This window comes from Morone saxatilis, unplaced genomic scaffold (genome assembly GCF_004916995.1).
Source record: "Morone saxatilis isolate NCDOM2014 unplaced genomic scaffold, NCSU_SB_2.0 Contig8, whole genome shotgun sequence".
In the NCBI taxonomy this organism is placed as follows: domain Eukaryota; kingdom Metazoa; phylum Chordata; class Actinopteri; family Moronidae; genus Morone; species Morone saxatilis.
Window position 1 is genome coordinate 13,995,966 of NW_023340257.1, and position 21,491 is coordinate 14,017,456.

The 21,491-nt window shown below is 43.0% G+C and overlaps 1 protein-coding gene across 3 annotated transcripts; it reads left to right on the forward strand.

Annotated features, from left to right (window-relative positions):
* Nucleotides 1-900: 900 nt before the first annotated feature.
* Nucleotides 901-19,723, forward strand: cluha (clustered mitochondria (cluA/CLU1) homolog a). Of its 3 annotated transcripts, none has more exons than XM_035679595.1 (27): nucleotides 901-1,255; nucleotides 6,959-7,152; nucleotides 7,399-7,570; nucleotides 8,399-8,542; nucleotides 8,676-8,803; nucleotides 8,894-9,048; nucleotides 9,642-9,767; nucleotides 10,126-10,273; nucleotides 10,358-10,450; nucleotides 10,686-11,120; nucleotides 11,512-11,771; nucleotides 11,864-12,279; nucleotides 13,208-13,309; nucleotides 13,977-14,077; nucleotides 14,173-14,325; nucleotides 14,416-14,478; nucleotides 14,569-14,813; nucleotides 14,919-15,003; nucleotides 15,098-15,251; nucleotides 15,381-15,520; nucleotides 15,622-15,702; nucleotides 15,800-15,925; nucleotides 16,025-16,146; nucleotides 16,244-16,337; nucleotides 16,424-16,558; nucleotides 16,654-16,727; nucleotides 17,766-19,723. In XM_035679595.1, the coding sequence occupies exons 1-27, from the start codon at nucleotides 1,120-1,122 to the stop codon at nucleotides 17,890-17,892; spliced, it is 4,209 nt and encodes a 1,402-aa protein (XP_035535488.1). In that variant the 5' UTR covers nucleotides 901-1,119; the 3' UTR covers nucleotides 17,893-19,723. The 3 variants fall into 3 exon arrangements, with proteins under 3 accessions (XP_035535488.1, XP_035535490.1, XP_035535491.1); XM_035679597.1 differs by having other exon boundaries at nucleotides 11,864-12,192; XM_035679598.1 differs by lacking the exon at nucleotides 901-1,255 and adding an exon at nucleotides 2,150-2,248.
* Nucleotides 19,724-21,491: the final 1,768 nt, after the last annotated feature.

Genomic DNA, 21,491 nt, shown 5'->3' on the forward strand with positions numbered 1-21,491 from the left:
TCATTAAATCAGTATTGATTGTAAAAAGTAATTTTATTGAGTTTGTCTATTTGACAGACCAAATACTTAATAAGGTGATTATGCCTTTTGTCCCTCAGTAGGTTCATTAACACTGTTTGACAACATAACACAGGATTACTTCAACTGGGCTCATTTTACAGTGGAGGAGCGAGGAAACAGGGTTACCAATGAGTGTATGAATACTTTCATGGTATTCTTTGCTATCCTACTCTCACAGGGGTCATGGTTGAATCATTTAGGCTCTGATTGTCCTTCAAAGGTGAGACAAGGTGAGTGCTGATAGTAGCCTTAAAGCTGTTTTTATTTCACCAGGAAATCATAGATTGATCAGATAGAAACTGCTCCCTGTATAAATACTCATATACTGATCTGTTGTATAACAGTTCACTTAAAATGTGGACATGCAAAGTATTAAAAGACATCAAGGTCTTAAAGTGAGTCTTTACTACCTGATTGAGGTCAAAGACCGATGTTGTGTCGCAATTTTACTGAATTGATGTGACTGATCCTATTAACACACAGTAGATGTGGTGTGATGTGGTACTGCAGCATCAGGATACTGTAACTCTGTAACTGTGACTGGGGAACTGAGGGTTAATAAGGTCCCTTCAGTCCAACTAGGAGTTGTGCTGCTCTCAGTGTGGAGCTGATGACATTTGTGGATTTAATAACAGAACCAATATCGTGATACTTTGTCTTTACAATCAGCCATTGATCCCATTTAATCTTGCAGTGCAAAATAAAGTCTAACCTGCCACAATAACCCCCCCGCCCCCCCAAAAAAAGACCAAAGAGGAGTTTGTAAAAAAACCCGATTTGTCTCATGTGGCTTCCCGTAGCGCCACGCTCAGTGGGTGGGGAGGTGCAACGCAAAGGCAAAGAGGTCAAGAGGAGGGGAGGAGTAACCACGTGTGATCACCACCATGTACAGCACTGTCCTTCCTCGGTAGACTTGTTTTTGTAAGCTTGTACCCTTCGCATGTAGCCAGCTAGCCTGCGTTACCCGGAGAAGCAGATTCCTTTTTGTATTTCTTACACAGACTCACATATTCAAGCGCCGCTGCTGGGGGATTTGTGTTGCCACACTGACTGCCGACCATGGTGAGCAAGACAGATGACATCCCGGCGTCAGTGCCTAACTGTAATCCGGTTGATCTCGCGGATGAAGCCGGGGATGGAGCCCAGGACAGCAAAGAGACCAGCAAGACAGGTCTGAAGGATCCCTGCGGTTGTGGTGAGACCCTGCAGCAGCAGAGCGACTCATATCTGCTGTTTGTAACACCTGACACACACACTGAATACACTGATCACACCTATCATATACAGTGAACTGCATCCCTGTGCTTTCACTCTGCTCACTGGGCTTTATTGGTTGTTGTCTGGTGTGTTGTCCCTGCAAAGCATTCCCTAAAGCTGGTGACATTCATCTCCATGCTTTGTGACTTTAAAGTCCTCAGACCCAAGGTGGTGGTGGTGGTGGTCTGTGAGATCTACCCCTCCTCCTCCTCCTCCTCCTCTTCCAAGTTTGGAGGGTCCACCTAGCAGCATCTGCTAATCAGCCTGTCTGGTGTTAATATCTGGATTAATTAGCAAACTCGCAACCTCCTCCAGGGTCAGATCCTCTTCTACATCCATTATCTATCCGCACGTAGTCCCGGCTGCACACAGGGCTCACCCCAGACAGCCGGCACGCTAACACTGGCCTCCTCATTCAATTGTCCCTGTCGTGTTGTCGCGTCATGCCCCAAAAGACGCGCACAGGCTGTGAAAACGGAGGTTCGAGCCTCTCGTACGGTACACTGTTGGTTCACCTGACACGGTGCAGCGGCTCGTACTGACGCACATGTTCGGTAACAGCGTGAACTGAAGGTCACCTTCAGTGGAGCCGCACACTGCTCCGTGAACACAGGGGGGGCCGTACTCGTGGTGTGGTTTTATTTTAATGGCTGCGCGTCCGACGAGGTTTGTACAACGCGTTGCCTTCGTTTTTAAAACTATTTTGTTTAACTTTAAGAGATGTGAGTGGGATAAAGAGCCCGGCGGGCGGTGGTAACACTGTAAGCGGTCCCCTGTCTCCTCCCCGCCGCGGAACATTACATCGAGCGTCCCTCGTCGACCCGGAAGCGGAAGCCGGTTGTCGTAGGAAAAAAAAAAAAGAAGTCATGATGGTGCATGCACAGTGAGAGGGAAGGTTACGCTAATAATACACGAACAGACGTGTAAGCTGGTGAGTACACTGTCAGATAAAAGTAGTAGCGGAGGGAGATTAACCGGAGACTGTCCGCCGGTGGAAGTTCACGTTATTCAACTTGGAGAGCTGCAGAAGTCTCTGCTGCAAACCTGTCTGTGTGTCACATGTGGGACCTTGAATCGTCTCTGTGTCATTTCAGAGAGAGAGACAAGACACAGGCGGTGGTGTTGTGCATTGGTCGGTCTGTCAGGCAGTGAGCTTTGTGGGTGAGCTGCTGTGCTGATTGTGTGTTAATGGAGCTGGAGGATGATTTATGTGTGTGCTGCCAGGTCTTTGTCTGTCCATCAGCCCACATGGATCAGTGGATGCTTCATTTTTAGAGCGGAGACAAATAGTCTGTTCGTTTATCTAATCAGTCGACAGAATAATGATGAACACGTTTTTTAATACTTGAGCAAAATGCAGCATATGCTCTGGTTCCAGCTTTTCATTGGGAGGATCTCCTGATTTTCTTTGACTCATGTGATGATAAAGTTTAATATGTTGAGTCTTGAAAGCGCTGGTTGGACAGAACGAGCATCCTGATGGTGTCATCTTGCACTTTAGGAACTTTTGATGGACATTTTATGACCCTGATGACTATTACCTTGAGCCTAACTTAAGACCTGTCTGTCACGTATGAGAGACGGTGACAGGACCGATGGCCTCAACATGTCTGATATGAAGGCCGACACTGGACCGTCAGTGCAGAGGGGTGACAGGACATAGTAGCAGCACATGGCAGAGCAGACAGGTCAAGGTGAGGGTCACTGTTTGGGGTTTTAAGGGGCCGAATGCTCCCCAGGGGTCAACAGTGTCCTGGTTAATCCGGTCCTCTGCTGGACAGATGTCTTCCTCACCAGCCCACGGTCATTATTCCTGCTGTATTCATCATCTATAGCAATGGTTGCTGACATTTATTAGCTTGTAAATATAAAAGAACATCCACATGCAATGATTTCTGTTATTTATGTGAGCCTGAAGAGAATAAACTGTGTAGTACTTTACAAGAAAAAAGACAAAATAAGAAGACAAATAAAGATATTATAATATTATACTTGGAAATTATATATGGAAAATAATTTGTTTTACTCATGACTCTTTATTTTTTAGTTTAAGGATCCCCAGAGCCCAGGATGTAATCTTTTAAATTGCTAATTTTGTTTGATCAACAGTTATTAAACAGTGAAAATTATATTATCAATTATAAAAATTATGAATTTTCTGTTGATAGACTTAAAATAAACGTGTTAGGACACAATCGTTTAAGACTATCTTCAGACAGCATTGTATGGTTGGTTATTTTAGAGTTGAGCTATTCTCACTCAGTGCTTAATTCATTTATACAGTCTCAAACATTGCTATGAAATCAAATTGCTGCAGATGTATGACTCAGGGTCAGCCTGTCCACCAGGAGGTTGCCACCATGTGGTGCAGAAAACATGATTACAGACAGACCTTCTGTTGTTGTTGATGTTGTTTTCAGGGTTGTCTGGCTAGTTAATGTTGCCATGGCAGCAGCCAGGGTCCCCATGTCAAGGGCCGCAGTGTGGATAGCCGGCTGCTGGATTTATTATTTTGTTGTTAAGAAAAGCTAATTTCTAAGAATCAAGAAAGACGATGTGTGAATTATCACTAAAAGCTTTATTGGGTCAGTTTCAGGGTAAAAACTTTAGCTTTATGTTTGTTTCATTGTGTCTGTCTCTCCTCTCTTTATCCGCCTGGTGTCCTTGTTTCATTGATTCCTTAGCTTCACCTTTCACCCCAGAGGGGTGTGGGTGTGTGTGTGTGTGTGTGTGTGTGTGTGGGGGAGAGAGAGATTCACCCCACTGTTTTTAGGTTGAGCCTCTCAGATCTGTTGTATTGTGTATAGTTTTTAACTATTTTTTTTAACATTTGTGGTTTCATTTGCAAATTACAGACAGCGAGTTTGGTCTAGTTTTAATAGAAATACTGGCCTGTTTAACTAGGATTTACATAATTAGCTTTGAGCGATGTAAATTCAACGACATGTATAAAGATCTTTATTTGCAGACGTGGGGTAAATTATGAAATAGAGAAACTCTTTAACAGAATATGTTCTTGTATTTAAGTGTAATTTACTGGAGACACTTCTTTCATTGCATGCAGAGGAAACTCCATTAATTAATTCTTCTAATGTTGCTTAATGAAAAATGTTAACCAGAAATGTCAGACTTTGGCAGTCTGACCTCTCCCATCAGCTGAGATTAAACTGCTGTGTCACCCCATTGTCATATTACATCTCACCACCATATCTCATTTCAACAGGAAATGCATTAAGGAAAGGTCTTGATGCATCTTTATTTCTGCTTCCTATCTTCCCTTTTAAAGTAATAGCAGACATGAGATTTCTCCTGTTTACTGTTAAACCGGTGACTTCTCTCCTCATTCCCATCTCCTACTGAACTTTCTAACATTACTGCGGGGCAGATTGGGCCGGTTTTGCAACACATAGGCTGCCGGATTGCCTCATCAATCACAGTACTTCTGGCACTTTGTACTTTTGCCTTTCTGATGTGGTGAATGCTTCTAGCTAAAATACTTTTATTTGATGTTCCTCATTGGCGATGACAAGAAATATCACCTCAACCGTGCAGCTCCCCTCGACTCGACTTCAGCTCATTGTTCATTTTTCCGGCTCCCGATTTCCCCTGTTTTGGTTCACTCTCATTACTCTCATAGCGTCAGATGCAGCAGGAAGCTGATTTAAAAACCCACTGTTATACTACCTGTTCAGCACCAGACACACCAGAGACCAAAAACGGGGCTAAAGTAGAGTGAATATTGGACTCCAAATGAATGATAATGTTGCTCTGTGACTACAGGATGTGGAAATAAGCAACAGTTTTCACCGTATCAAATTAAAAGGTGATATGTTGGTGTTTACAGCTTGTTCGCTGCCAAGGAAGAGATCGGTTATTGTAGGTTTAATTCCTGAAGTAAGCACTTCGACAAAAAGAGCTCAGATATGATAAGAAGTTGAATGTTTCTGTACTAATACTGAACACAAAGAAACCGAACACAGAGCCCTCTTTGTCCTCTGGTTTGTAAAACTATTAGCTTGCCTGTCTGCTTTGAAGCTGTTGTGTTTGTTGTTCAGAGCGTGGCCGGTCGCCCCTCTCTTTCCTCCCCCTGCTGCTCCTCCTCCACCATTTCAGTGCGTTCCTTCCCACCCGGGGTCGTGGTCCAGTTATGTGGTCCAGTTATGAGGCCCCACCCCTTCCTTTTGGCCCCTTCGCTTCAGTAACCCTGACGCTGTTTACCCTTGACGGTGAGCAAGGACACACCGGCTGGCAGCAGTTGTGTCCCAGTGAGAGAAAACAGGTGTCCGGCATCCACATTCTAGACGCTGCTCCTCCTTTTTTTGTTTGAATTAATGTGCCTCATTTTTATTCATGTGATTTTTTTGTCACCTTCACTGTTACCTACTCTAGAAAAGTTGGGAAATATAATGCATGTGTGTAGTGCATATAATGAGAGCAAGTGGCCCTTTCATTCATCCACTCAGATTTTTCATGCCATGCTTATTTTATAAAGATAATGAGTAACTGTCATTTTGAGAGATTGAATGTCCATAAAAGAGTAAGGGCGGCTGGTGAATGGTTACTGGCTGACTTTCAGGTATTGTAATTACCACAATTTTCCATCATGCAAGTGACCAATAATTCCCTCTTGTGAATGCTGAAATCTTTCAGTATTCAATCCCTCAAGGCTCCCTGGCTAAACTCCCTCCTGTGTCGCAACAGTGTCGGTTTCAGCCGGTTGGTGTTGGAAAATAGGTACTTTCTGCCTGGATCGGCTGAAAAGAACGAGTGGTTACTCATTGTTTAATGCAATCTCTGGGGATCTGTGGTTTTTGAGTTTCAACTTTTTTTGTACAGTTGATGATTGATTGAAGTGAAGCCTGGAGCCTATCACCCACATTTTGTTGTTTGTGTTGAATTCATTTGCATTTGAATTAAACGTAGTACCACCACAGCAGCAGCGTACTGTAGCTGAGCTTTGTGGGCCCTGTTCTCCCATTCATAAATATTTCATAAGGTTGCTGGTAAGGTCATCCAGCCTCTGGCTCTGTGTGCTTTGTTTGTGACCCCCGGCTGCCTGGCAGCGTCTCTGTGTTTTCCTGTGGTAGAAGAAAACAGTCTGGTGTTTTTGTTGTCAGGATGACTTTCTTTGCATGGTTGACTATCTGAAGGTGGCGTTCCCTGTTGATCCGATTATTGACTAATGGCAGCTGTAGACTGTAGAGAACAGAGCTGTTTGTCCACAGCACATCAGATAGCCGATGCAGGTTTAAAACATAGTTGTGTTGTTTTAGAGTGGTTTCAATGCTTTTAGCTGCATCTTTTGTTCAAAGTTGTCACATTATCATTACAGGCAATCAAAATATTATCAAAATATGGCCATGTACAATATCCAAATCACTTTTTTTGATGAAGGTAAAATGTGATGAAACAGCATTATAATGAAGAACTGCTTCACATTTCTCCAGATTTAGGAAAACTTGTTTGTTCGCTACAGACCCCCAAAAATTTGTTTCAGTGACAATTAAATTCATGATTCAAAAATGATTGTACCCACACTAATCGAGAATCATATCGTAATATCTGTCAAAATAATTGATGTTTTTTCCCCTATCGTGCAGCCCTAACAGGAAGTAACATTCATTGTCCTCCTCCGTTGCAGGGCACAGTGCAGATACAGCCATGGTGAATGGTGACGGGGCTCATGGGCACACAGAGGAGGCAGAATCAAAGCAGGATGGGAACGGTGAGGCAGATGGAGGAGAGGAGTCTAACGAACAGGAAGTGATAGTGATCCAGGACACGGGCTTCACCGTTAAGATCCAGGCACCTGGAACAGAGCCATTTGACCTGCAGGTAAGCACTGGCTCTTCACTAGCAGTTCATTAGGACAGGTGTTCAGACAGACGATGGCACCGCGTGATAGACCTGGACTGAAGTGTGTGTTTCTGCCATTTACCTGGTAATTGTCAAGACACTTTGTTCCTTCGTCATAATGCGTAAAACAATGTTTGCCCTCAGCCGAACCAAAGCAGGAGCAAATATATCTCAAGCTGTACTTATCTACATCATTTGATCTCCCTCCCCTCCCGTCTACATCAGGTATCTCCCCAGGAAATGGTGCAGGAGATCCACCAGGTGTTGATGGACCGCGAGGACACCTGCCACCGCACTTGCTTCTCCCTGCAGCTGGATGGAAACGTCCTGGACAACTTCGCTGAGCTCAAGTCCATCGAGGGCTTGCAGGAGGGCTCGCTGCTCAAAGTGGTGGAAGGTTAGACCCTGAGGCTTTTATTCACACTTGGGTTTGTCTTAATAAGAGCAATATGTTGTTGTCAAGCCATTATCACATTACTTACTTTGTTTTAACCAGGGGTTAAGAGCACTCTTGCTTTAGTTTAAGAAACAATGATCAGTCATAAAACGTCTGTTAAGGATGGACATAAAGCTGCAGACTGTAACCTTCTACTCATTGAAACTACAGGAAAGATGACAATGCATCTAGTGTTGCATTTCACCTCTTCCTTGTTGGTATGCAATGAAATTGTCACTGACTAACCAGGTCGTGTGAAAACAAATATACCAAAAATGAAGATGATTAAGTCAGACAGAATTGGCAGGTGCAACCTGATAAACCTGATCGTTTCTCAACATCAGCCACAATAAATGTAAGTAAAGCTTTATTTATGTAGCACTTTTTAAAGCACACAGTTACAAAGTGCTTCACAAACGAACAAATATAAACGCATATAACATATAACACACATACATGCACACGTATATGTACAAATATACATATATGTGGACATACACAAACATTCAAAATGGGGGAATATAACATATAAATACATAGTGAACATATAAATACTAATATAGGGAAGAATAAAACGAGGAAAAGACTAGATTAAAAAGAGAGACAACAAAGATAAGTCAATCTACATCCTGGCACTATGTCTTCCTCTGTTTTTCCTGGCATGTAGCTGCTACTAAAGACTAAACTGGATTCAGTTATAGTTCATTACAAGTGTGCATTCTCCTGATCTGTAACTTGTCCAACCACTCACTGCCTGCTATTTATATCCTTTGGGTTTCTTTTCTCCAGAGCCCTACACAGTGCGCGAGGCCCGCATCCACGTGCGTCACATCAGAGACCTGCTGAAAAGTCTGGACCCCTCAGACGCCTACAACGGAGTGGACTGCAACTCCCTCTCCTTCCTCAGCATCTTCACTGATGGAGACCTCGGAGGTATGATGGCTGTCTGAGAGCCATGTTCAACCATCTGTAGTGTGTGTTTAATGTGCAGTGTTTATGCGTGATGTAGCGACATGCTTGTGGACCGCAGACTTAGACCTTGCTTGTTTTTTTTATGTGCATGCAGATAGCGGTAAGCGAAAGAAAAAGGGCAACGAGCTGGAGCAGATTGACTGCACCCCCCCAGAGCACATCCTGCCTGGCAGCAAAGAGCGCCCTCTGGTGCCCCTCCAGCCGCAGAACAAGGACTGGAAGGTGAGGAGCTTTGCTGGTCCCTTCATGTGGGGAAATTGTATCTTTAAAAAAATTATTTCCTGTGGCTAATTGTTTTAACCCCCCCAACAGCCTATGCAGTGCCTGAAGGTCCTGACAATGAGCGGCTGGAACCCTCCTCCTGGAAACAGGAAGATGCATGGCGACCTCATGTACCTGTACATGGTGACTGTGGAGGAGCGCCATGTCAGCGTCACTGCCTCTACACGCGGCTTCTACCTCAACCAGTCAGTGAACATCTCAGCCTCGTATCTCACTACGTGTTTCATTCTTTAACACTCTACCATTTAGCTCCACAATCTCTTGATGTATCTTAGACACAAAGTATTTGGCACTTAAAATTATACAGAGTTGCAGTGTTGCCATTCAAGACTGTAATATACTCATACTGCCCAGCACAAAGTTTGCCTCTCTTTAAATGGAGGATGGTGAAACGTTAATAAAGATACAAGCACAAGCAGTGTTGTATTAATAGTTTCAGGATCCTAATTTTAGATTGATTTTGGATGTCAGCAAAGACTTAACAGTCACATTAATGAGGTCTAATTGGATTACATTAGGAAGTCTCTTTCTGTTTCTAACAACTTGCTCACAGCCACTATAAGTTGCTCTTTGGAGATCAGTTGCAGACCTACCCTACAGGGAAACTGCTTCCTATCCTCACTTTATTAGTCATTAAGGTTTTGTCTCCAGTTAGTGGACTTTGGCGATCAACTTCTGTCCTCCCCTCCCTCCCCCTTTACTGTGACATAAATGTGTATTTATTACAAAAGATCCATAATAATGTGAATAATAATAGTAATGTCTGCGTGTATTCCAGATCTACTACCTATACCTTTAACCCTAAGCCAGCCAACCCCAGCTTCCTGAGCCATTCACTGGTGGAGCTGCTGAGCCAGATCAGCCCTGCCTTCAAGAAGAACTTCACTGCCCTGCAAAAGAAAAGGTAAACATATCTTTGCCTTTAGTTTCCTCTCAGTGGTCAACTTCCCTTCATACTGAAGGACATAACTACTTCCTTTGTTACATTTTCTCTTTTGAAGTGAATGTTCATTCATTAACTTTATATAACCAGGTGAGAACACATTGTCTTTTACAGTCAAGATCTCGCCAGTATGCAGGAGGTCAAAGTCTTAAATCACAATAAGATAACAAACTAAACAAGACAAAATAATTACAGGACCCCTACAGGTCAGGACTCTGTGGATCTACTCATTCATCATCAGACCTGAAATGTACGAAAAGAGACCACACGAGTGATGCCTGTTTTTTTTTTTTTTTTTTTTGTGTTTCTTTTGTTGCAGGGTCCAGAGACACCCGTTTGAGAGGATAGCCACTCCTTTCCAGGTGTACAGCTGGACAGCTCCACAGGTAGACCACGCCATGGACTGTGTTAGAGCTGAGGACGCCTACACCTCCCGCCTGGGTTATGAGGAGCACATACCTGGACAGGTGGGCAGAGCTGAACACAGCAGCACATCAGGCAGATCAATAATGTGTTTTTTCCCCCCATTATTAATGTTTTTTTATCTTCAGACCAGAGATTGGAACGAGGAGCTGCAAACCACCAGAGAGCTGCCCCGGAAGAACCTGCCTGAACGTCTGCTGCGGGAGCGAGCCATATTCAAGGTACTGCCTCCTGGTCTCTGTGTCCCATTATGTAATGTTCTTCACATTATAGCAACTTTAAATTACTAGAGCTCAATAAACAGCGGGGACCAGATGATACCAGATGATACCAGATCACCCAAAATGCCAACTCCCTTGTCTAACAGGAAATGTGATGCCAATTTTTTTTTTTTATGTGTAACAGCTTCTCCTTCTTCTAAATCACCAATACCTCCTTTTTTTTCCCCTCCTGCAGGTCCACAGTGACTTCGCAGCAGCTGCCACTCGAGGCGCCATGGCAGTCATCGACGGCAATGTAATGGCCATCAACCCTGGTGAGGAAACGCGCATGCAGATGTTCATCTGGAACAACATCTTCTTCAGCCTGGGCTTCGACGTGCGGGACCACTATCGTGAGCTGGGTGGCGATGCTGCCGCCCACGCTGCACCCACCAATGACTTGAACGGAGTACGGGCTTACGGGGCAGTGGATGTGGAGGGTCTGTACACTCTGGGGACAGTGGTGGTGGACTACAGAGGCTACCGTGTCACCGCCCAGTCCATCATCCCCGGTATCCTGGAGCGTGAGCAGGAGCAGAGCGTCATCTACGGCTCCATTGACTTTGGAAAGACGGTCGTGTCTCACAGCAAATACCTGGAGCTGCTGGAGAAAACAAGCAGACCACTTAAGGTTAGTGACACGTCTATGCCTCTGTTTGACAGAATATACTACTACTACTACTACTACTATACTATGTTGATGAGTGAATCCTACATATTTATCACGCTGCTGTAAAACTACCAAATGTGTATTAATCCACAGCTGAAAATGGTCTCAAACAAACGCATTATTTACTCCTATTTAAGAAAAGTTAGCCAAAAACTACCGTACCAAGCTGTTTTAGTAAATTGCACTGTTGGTGGTGTTCTTTTGGTTGTTGACACTTTGACAAAAATAAAGAATATGGGCAGGCTCGTTCTTTCAAAACATGTTTTTCTGATTACCTGCTTAATGAGACTGTCAATCACCACCACAGAGATGATGTGTATTCACTATGTAATGTGTGTTTTTTAAATTGTAGGTCCAGAGGCATAGCGTACTGAACGAGAAGAACGAGACAGTGGAGCTGTGCTCTTCTGTCGAGTGTAAGGGCATTATCGGAAATGATGGTCGACACTACATTCTGGACCTTCTTCGTACCTTCCCTCCTGACCTCAACTTCCTGCCTGTGGATGGAGAGGAGCTGCCTCCAGAGAGTCAGCGCCAAGGCTTCCCCCGCCAGCACCGCCACCGGCTGGCTTGTCTACGCCAAGAGCTCATCGAGGCCTTTGTTGAGCACAGGTAGGGGTCTGCGCTGGTGTGTCACATTTCCATCACTGGGAGTGTTTTCTACATGTCTTCAACTGTTGCTTCTGTCCTTTCCCTCCTCCCAGATATCTTCTCTTCATGAAGATGGCAGCGTTACAGCTCATGCAACAGAAAGCAAACAAGGACACTAAGACGGATACACCTGCCATCACAGAAACCTCTGAAACGACCTCAGAAAGCAATGCTGACAAGACCCAGACACAGACCACTGAAGCATCAGATTCCCAGAGTGCAACAGAGGTCTCCACGGACAGCACAAGCCAGACAGAAAATGGCACGTCTGTTGCTTCACAGGCAGCGACTGACGGTGAAGAAAACTCCTCAAAGGCCGCCACAAATGGGCCTCTAGACCTCGCAGCCACTCAGAATGGGGAATGCAAGAGCCCACTGGAGGGTAAGGAGCTTGAGGAAAGTATTCCGGGATTAGCTCAGGCCAAAGAGCTAGCGGAGACCTTAGTTGCCGAAGATGGATCATGTATTGGTATGTCCAAAAACACCCCGAAACATAAGGCCTGGACGACGCAGGGAGAGCTACTCTGGTGGATAGTTGTGTAGAAAAAGTAGTGTTTATTAGAGAAGCACTATTAAACCGTTGTGTGTTTGTGTGTGTCCGTAGCATTAGAGCAGTAGAGTATCAGGTAGAGCATTAAAGTATCAAGTACTGGGTTGTAGTGGCTTCTTTCCACCAGGCTAGCTGTTCCTGCTCAGTCCTCAGCCTGCAGCGGGGGAAGAGTGTTGGCCCCCAATCAACCCGTCTCTTTCTGTCCCAGCCTGTGGTGCCTTTTGCTGTGGGATTTGACCCAATAAACTAAATAATCAGTTTGGATCTGTGTCCATTAATCCAAATGCATTTCGAAACGCAATAATAATCTCATGTTCGATGATTTGTGTGATGCCCAATTGATCCTAAATCAAAATAATCTGCTTGTCAAACAGAGTGACCTAATCTTTAGTATTTGAAATGGTGGTGGGTACTCGACTAAGGCCATGTCTACAGTAAGCCCATCAAATCACAGCTGGAAAAATTAGTCTGGAAGTTGTCTGAAAAAATTAAACGAACTACAAGATCAATGATACTACCCGTATTGTGTGATCAGCTGTATTTGCTCTCTGGCACATTCACATGTTCATTAATACTTGCAGTCCCTGTTAAATAAATAAGATGATACAGAGAGCTGGAGGTGACAGAAAATTGGCTTCATTACATTGAGTCACATCAGCCTACTGCACTTGAGCAGCTCTGTTTTCTCCATACAGACAAAAAAACTTAGTTATTGGGTGCAGAAAAAAACACTAGCTTAATGTAGACATGGTTTAAACTGTCCTTTTTCAGATGTGTTGACAGGTGTGTCGTCTTTCGCCATTACTTTTAACGTCTTTTCCTTGCATGTGATCCTAATCACAAACAGATCCCAAAAGTCGCGAGGTAGTCCTCAATGCCTGCAAGGCAGTGGGCTCCATCAGCAACACGTCTTTCGACATTCGGTTCAACCCCGACATCTTCTCCCCAGGTAAGCACGACAAGGAATTATATATATGGACTATAAAAAAGCTGTGGCTTTACAGTGTGTATGCGATGAAAGTATACAGTATATACAAACTGTTTTACTGATATTAAAATGAGATATGAAGCCATAAAAATGAGGCAATCAAGTATATTGATATAAATATCACATATAATATTTAGATTGTTATTCTTCTCAGCCATGAAACCTAAAACCCAAAGGTGTAGCACTCCCATCTTAGACCACAACTTTTATTATAGGTTTTGTAGATTGTTAAGTGATTGATAAGTCTTTGGAATATGTCAAATATTATTATTATTATTATTATTATTATTATTATTATTATTATTATTATTGTATTTATACAATGTAACTGTAATACATTGTGTAACTGTAATACATTGTGAAACTGCAGTGTATAACCTAAGATAAATTTAAATAATGAAACTGTTACCCTTTTAGTTGAAGAGCAGCCAAGATGACTGTAGTATTTCATTAATTTTCACTTCCTGAGCTGTCAGATTCATCAGTGTCTAATTTCCTTCTTGCTGGCAGTTATTTTTAGCACATTTGGTACCAAATTATCTTCAGAGTGATAAGAGAGAGGGAGTGACACGTGTTCATAGGAGAACATTAGCACAGAAATGACAGCGTCTGTGTGTTGTCAAACCAGGAGTACGTTTCCCAGACGACAGCGCAGATGACGTCCAGAAGCAGAAGCAGCTTCTCAAAGATGCTGCAGCCTTCCTGGTGTCCTGTCAGGTCCCGTCACTGGTCAGTGGTACAGGCACTCCTACAGATCCGAATCAAATAAGGGTTGAATTTTCTGGTCATGTATGTGACCCATGAATATGTGTGTTTATTACCAGGTTAAAGACTGTTTGGACCACAGCGCACTGCCCATGGATGGAGCCACACTGACCGAGGCTTTGCGCCAGAGAGGCATCAACATTCGCTATTTGGGCTCTGTTCTGGAGTTTGTGGATAAGACCCCCGCTAAAACCCAGCTGGAGCACTTCTATGTGAGTCTGAAACCCTGAATCCAACCGTCACACTCTCATACTTTTATGCCCTTTTGTCATCCTAATTTTTCCTTTTTTTTCATACCTTAGAGAATAGGAATCAGTGAGCTAATCACCAGATGTGCAAAACATATCTTCAAGACATACCTCCAGGTTGGTAACGATTGATAAACATCATCTAGCCTCTTCACAAGACAAATCTACGTCTATTTTAATCAATATTAATGTATCCTCGTCATGTAGGGCGTGGAGTTGTCTGCCCTCTCTGCTGCTGTAAGCCATTTCCTAAACTGCTTCCTGAGCTCCTTCCCTGACGCTGTCGCCCACCTGCCTCCTGACGAGCTGGTGTCACGCCGCAAAAGCCGCAAGCGTCGCAACAGGGTCCCCGGGGGCGGTGACAACACGGCGTGGGCCAGCCTGACGCCCAGCGAGTTGTGGAAGAACATCGCCTCTGAGGCCCAGAGCTATTATCACTTCACCGTACAGTGGTGAGGACCCCTTATGTTAATATTAAGCAGATGTTAAGTTCTCTTTTTACACTTTTCCATTTTATTGGTTACAAATGTCCTCTCTTGAAATGTTTTCCTGCGCAGTGATAGTGTGGACCAGGTGGTGGAGAAATACGGCCTCCAGAAAATCACTCTGCTCAGAGAAATTTCGATCAAAACTGGCATCCAGGTAATGTTCATTTAGTCTATAGCGACTTCCCGATGCCTCTTTACCAGATGGCCTTTATGAGGTTTATTCTACTTTTCATTTGCCTTTTTTTTAGATCCTGATAAAGGAGTATAACTTCGACAGCCGCCACAAGCCGGCCTTCACAGAGGAGGACATCCTGAACATTTTCCCTGTTGTGAAGCATGTGAACCCCAAAGCCTCAGATGCCTTCCACTTCTTCCAGAGTGGACAGGCCAAAGTGCAGCAAGGTGAGACAGGTTGACGCGTTATGCATAAACATTTGCGGACCTAAACATAAGTCTGTATCCATGATGCAAGCTGGCGAGTTCAGCTGGTTTGACCAAATGTATCTCTCTACCCTTCCTTTTCATTTCCAGGGTTCCTGAAGGAGGGTTGTGAGCTGATCAACGAGGCTCTTAACCTCTTCAACAATGTGTACGGAGCCATGCACGTAGAGATCTGTGCCTGCCTGCGCCTGCTGGCACGCCTTAATTACATCATGGGAGACCACGCTGAGGTAGGAGGGAATATGGCAACTCTTACTTTTGTCAGCAACTTCTACATAAGCGTCCTGTTGGACTTCATGTCACCGAATAACATTTGTGTTTTTACCCGCAGGCTCTCAGCAACCAGCAAAAGGCTGTTCTGATGAGTGAAAGAGTCCTTGGCATCGAGCACCCCAACACAATTCAAGAATATGTAAGTTATTGCACCAAATGTAGGAAGCATTTAGCTCATGCTAATGATGTTTAATGTCCCTCTAACCTTTTTTATGTTTCTTCCCTTCATTTCTCAGATGCACTTGGCTCTGTACTGCTTTGCCAATGGCCAGCTGTCCACCGCCCTGAAGCTGCTTTATCGCGCCCGTTACCTCATGTTGATGGTTAGCGGGGAGGACCACCCAGAGATGGCGCTGCTAGACGTGAGTGCAGTCTTTAATTGGGCATCGATACTGATTTAAGTCTTCAAAATTCAACCTTATTCATGACTGCTGTCCTTGTTCTTGGCTCTCCTTCCACAGAGTAACATCGGGCTGGTGCTGCACGGAGTGATGGAGTATGATTTATCGCTCAGATTCCTGGAGAACGCCTTGACCATCAACACAAAGTACCATGGACCCCGGTCCCTCAAAGTGGCCCTCAGGTGGGCAGAGATTCATCATCCATATGCATATAGTCGGTATAACACTGACTGACATGATGATTTACATTATATGTGCCTTGTTTTTGTTTTTTTCCAGCCATCATTTGGTTGCGAGGGTTTATGAGAGCAAGGCCGAGTTCCGCTCCGCACTACAGCACGAGAAGGAGGGTTACACCATCTACAAGAACCAGGTGGGTCCTGCAGGACTGACGCACTTCTCTTCATCAGTTGTGATGAAGTTATGATATCTTTTAAATATTTTGTTTTCTCCTCTCAGATGGGTGAGGCACATGAGAAAACCAAGGAGAGCTCAGAGTACCTGAAGTATCTCACCCAACAGGCTGTAGCTCTGCAGAGAACCATGAATGAGATCTACAAGAACGGCTCCAACGCCAGTATCATGCCCCTCAAGGTGACTGAGTCGAGACGCGTTTCATGCGCTTCCATCTGTTTTATTGCCGCAATTTAAGCAGTGATGCTATGCTTTTATTTCCTCCTGTTATCCAGTTCACCGCTCCCAGCATGGCCAGTGTGCTGGAACAGCTCAACATCATCAACGGTATCATCTTTATACCCCTCAGGTAAAGTGACAGACACGATGCCCTGAACACCTGCAGGGACTCATTATTTTCTTAAGACAACAGAAATGTGACTTTATACACAAAGAGGGGACTTACTGCAACTCCATCATATTGGACTTCATTATATTACTTCAACAAGCTATCTTTGAAAAACACTTTACAGAAAAGTTCAGCCCTTAACGACAACTCTACCCAACTGTAGGTTTTACTATCACCAAATACACAACATCTTGGCCCCGGTAGTGCCGTCTCTACCTTTTTTTTCCCCAAACAGTTGTCCACAATTTAGCATAATATCTGCAGTATTTATTTCACCTACATTGGTTTGCTCAAGAAAACGATTTTGCATTTGCCATACAGCAGGAGCAAGTCTAACTGTACGTGCAACCACAGCATTGACAGGAAGAATAACAGCTTAGTTAACCAGTAGGAGGGGATGTGTATTTAATCTCTCTAGATCTTTAGAGATATATAAATGTGTATTGTAAAATACAGCGGTTTTAGGATGACCTTATTAACTGACTAGTTTTGGAGTATGCGTTTGATACCACAAACGGCAGACATAAGGCCAAGAGCCAGTTTACATTTGATGTATCCGTATGGCTGGAAAGGTTCAGACTATTTGTGCTGACAGATGTGTGAACACGTCTGGTTTAGGGGTACACTCTTTCTTTAAAGCTGGTGACATGATAGCCAGGCAGTGGTGCCTCTTACTGGCCCTGGAGAGCTACTGCATATTTTAATCTGTCCCTGCTCTGCTTACACCTGATAAGAGCTTGACTGACTAAACACCTGATCCAAGTTATTATGTGTGGAAGGAGCAGGGAAAGATGCAGTGCTGGGGCTCTTCAGGACCAGGAGTGGGAACAGGTTTTATGAGGACTACAAGTAGTAATTTCTACTTTTAACAGACTTGACATGAGTGACAAAAACATCTCTAAGTGACAGGAGAACTAAAAGAGGAAACATTTCAAATGCTCAAGCTATACCAGAGATGTCCGGTATTGATTTTCTTTTTTTGTGGTATTTTTCTTACAGCCAAAAGGATCTGGAGAACCTGAAGGCAGAGGTGCATAGGCGGCAGCTGCTTCAGGAGCTGGGAAAGAGTGAGGAGCCCACTGAGGACAGCCCACTGGAACTAGAGGACAAAATTCCCATTGATTAATAAATCTAAAAGCCCCCAACACAGCTACTTTCTGCTATTCGGGGTGGGAGGGGGGAGAGGCCGTGACGTAACAGCCATGTCACTGAGCCTGTGGACCTGAGAACAGAGCAATCAGCATTGAAATAAACAGGGGGAGGGATGGGTGAGGGCAGTCCAGAGAGCAAACTGTATGAACTGTAGGACAAAGGAATACAGAGCGGGAATTTCCTACAAGGTAGGAAAAGAGAGAGAGGAGAGAGTACAAACAACATAGAATCAATGTAACGTGCAATCTGAAATATCCCCGGGCCCAAGTACCTGGTGATGAAGGAAGTAGCTGCTTAGAAATATGATTGCATATGAAAGAGCGGTTGCAGCCGGGGGAGGGGGAGACCAAGGAAGACCATGACATTGTATACCAGAGCCTTATCCACTGTACCATATTCCCCCAATAATGCTTCTTCTCAGCTCAAACGTCCCCCACCACTGTTAGCCCAGGACCATTTTTTTTTTTGCCCCGCCATTCCCTAAAGAGCCTCGAAGACCCTCGGGCATGTAGCCGCCCCGCCTCCCTCCCCTTAAACGGTGCTCTAAATGATAAAGCACCTACCCTGTCCTAGAACTCAGGGGTACTTTCTACTGTGCACTAAGACCAGAATACAGTCACTAAATTTGAGATTTTTCATGTGGGGCTTCAGAATGTAAATTCCCTTCTCAGTGGCTTCTTTGAGCCGCTTTGCAGCAGCCACCCATCACTCTTACACATCCCCGAAGGTTAATTAATGTAAACGTTCTATCATTTGTACGTATGACATCCCAGGTGGGTGCCTGCTGTGTCCTATGGTTCCTGTTTATCCAAGCAAGCAAACAATACAGTGACACATTAGTGAGCTTTCAGCCGGTTTGATTTCATTTGCTGGAATTTCTTTTCTTTACTTTTTTCTTTACTTTTTTTTAGTAAATAAAATGGATTTTGTAAAAGTGCACAGGAGAATTAAGAAGGTATTTTAGGCCTGTTGATCATCCATTAATTTAAGCCATGTCTTTTTTATAGAAAATGTATAGAAGTGGAAAAAGATGTATAAATCTCAGATTTAGACAGGTACTTGATTGACGTTAATGGAAAAATGCAGATTTGAAACGTCCACCATAAGCAGTAGATTTATCTATCTATATACTAGCTGTGTTCAATCTTCTATTTTTACACATTGAAAGATTATGTGCATGTATGTTTGTATGTGTGTGACGATGTGTGTGTCTTTGTGTAGTCCAACAGAAAATCTATTGGCCAGGGCTGTTGCTGCTTTTGCTGCTGCATAGTTTGAATAGAGGCTAAGCAAACATTGGCTTTCCAAATGTTTTATTTTTCTACTCATAGTAAACCTGTTGGATGGCTGATGCCTCTTTTCTTGAAACATTCATGGCCACCAATGTTGTAAATCTGTTAATGTACGAACTGGTACTGAAATGAACCTTTTCTCACTATTGGACAGGTGCTCAACATTGGGAGTAGTGACTGATTTATTGTTGCTGGGTGTGTTTCCTTTTTTTTTCTCTTTTCCATTATCGGGTCATCTTTTCATATGTAACAGAGATAAAAACCAGCCAGTGTCTGTTCATTGAGCAGTGTTTAGCGCACTTTCTCGTGCTGTTTTTGGATGTGTGATCATGTTCACAGCACAACCAAAAGTGGACAAAAGAAGGGCTGCCTCAATGTTATGTACCAAAAAAAAAAAAAAGACTGATGAAGGGTTTGTTTGCGCTTGTATACATGCAATGTATCCCTCCCATGGCAATTTGTTACTTAATTGTTGCCGTGTCTAACTGTTTGTGATTAAAGCAATAGAGAGATGGTGCTGGAACTGATTGTTTTTCAAATATGCTGTTTTTAATTGGCACAAGATGTGCAAGATGGACTACCCACTGTACTGGCTGAACGACCTGAAAAAAAGGGAGCCATACAACAAAACAAAAGGCGAACTCTTCCGACTGAGTGACTCGGTTATTGCAGTGATCTTCCTGATTGTGCTCCTAAAACATGATGTCATAACATCAATAGCAGAGCGTGGTGTGAATTGTGCCTCTTATTTATGTTTCTAAATGGAACCAGGGTGACAACCGGTAATAACTTTACAAAGGTGAAATATGCCTCTTGGTTTTGTTTTATGGGTTTCTTGTATCATATATATATATTTTTTTCAGTTTCTTTATTCCCTTTGCTTCCAGAAGTCTCGCTCGACAGTAATAACAACAGTGTCCATAAGGTGGCACACTAACATTTGTCTCATTATGAAGGACATACAGTGACTTAAATGACAGGAGCTGTTGCAGTGCAAGTGCACACACATTAACATAAGCTTCAGTTGGCTTAGACAAATTAAAATGAGGAAAATGTTTGTTTTTGTTTTAGCATTTTTAAAAAAATAGAATATTAGTCATGTGACCCAAAATTACAAAGACTACTACCTGTTGATGTTCTGAACCTGTTGAAATCCCAGCAGCAGTAAATCTAATGTTTGGGTATTTTAATAGTTTATGATCTAGAATAAACTCGATGACAATGATCAAACTATTTGTCTGCATGGATACTCTGTTGCTCTTCTAACACGGTGCTTCTGTTTAGTTGGAGGCACTAATCTCACTCCAGTGTTCACTCTAGAGTTCAGTGTAACATTTCTGTTTTGAATAGTTTAGCCGTTAAAGTGCGTAATATGTTATTTCATGTTATTAAAGGTTTGCATCGGAAGTNNGGGGGGGGGGGGAGAAGACATGGTGTAATAATACAAAACTAAGAGCAAAGTGTATTCTTACATATAATTTGCATTTGTTCCATTTGAATGTCTGAAATGCAAAGCAAGTGTGGAATATGAATATTACTGGAAATTACATATAAATACAGATAAGATTCAATTCAATATTCATTTTATTTTCTAAAGTACTGATCCTGTGCAAAACAACTATTAAATGTCTTTGGGGTGGGGGGGAGTAATATCTAACCCAAAACATTATGCACTTTGCTGCTCACTAGTCATATTGCATTTATTGTATCTGTGTTGCCCAAAATGATTGTCTGAGGGTTTTGTGTTTTCTAAGCTGATGAAATTTCTTCTGCACAAAGGCCTCTTAGGTCAAAGCGTTTTAGTCTGCTTCCCTTGATGATGTGTGGTATTTGTGTGCTGCAAAATATTTGCAAAAATAACAATCCAATTATATTTTGGTCTGAGTATGCTTTTTTTTTTTTTATATTAAAATGAATAAAATTAAACTAGTAAAACTTTTGTTTGGCGTTTTGATAACTCATACAAGTAGCCAGTGGTTGAAGAAGTACTGAGATATTTTACTAAAGTAACAGTAGTGAAACCACTTACAAAGTATTAGCAACAGAAGGCCTTGTCAGTGTGTTATATATTATATTTTTATTGATGCCTTACTGTATAAGCAGCCTTTCATTAATTTTGCTGCATGAGATGGAGTTTTTTTCTACTCTTAACTATAAACGTTTGGTAGTTTAATCTATTGTCATATTTTATAAGCTGATCACATGTTTAATATACAAAGTATCAATTTGAAAAGTAGCTATAGCTGTCAGATAAACGTAGGAACTAGTCCTGCATTACTTT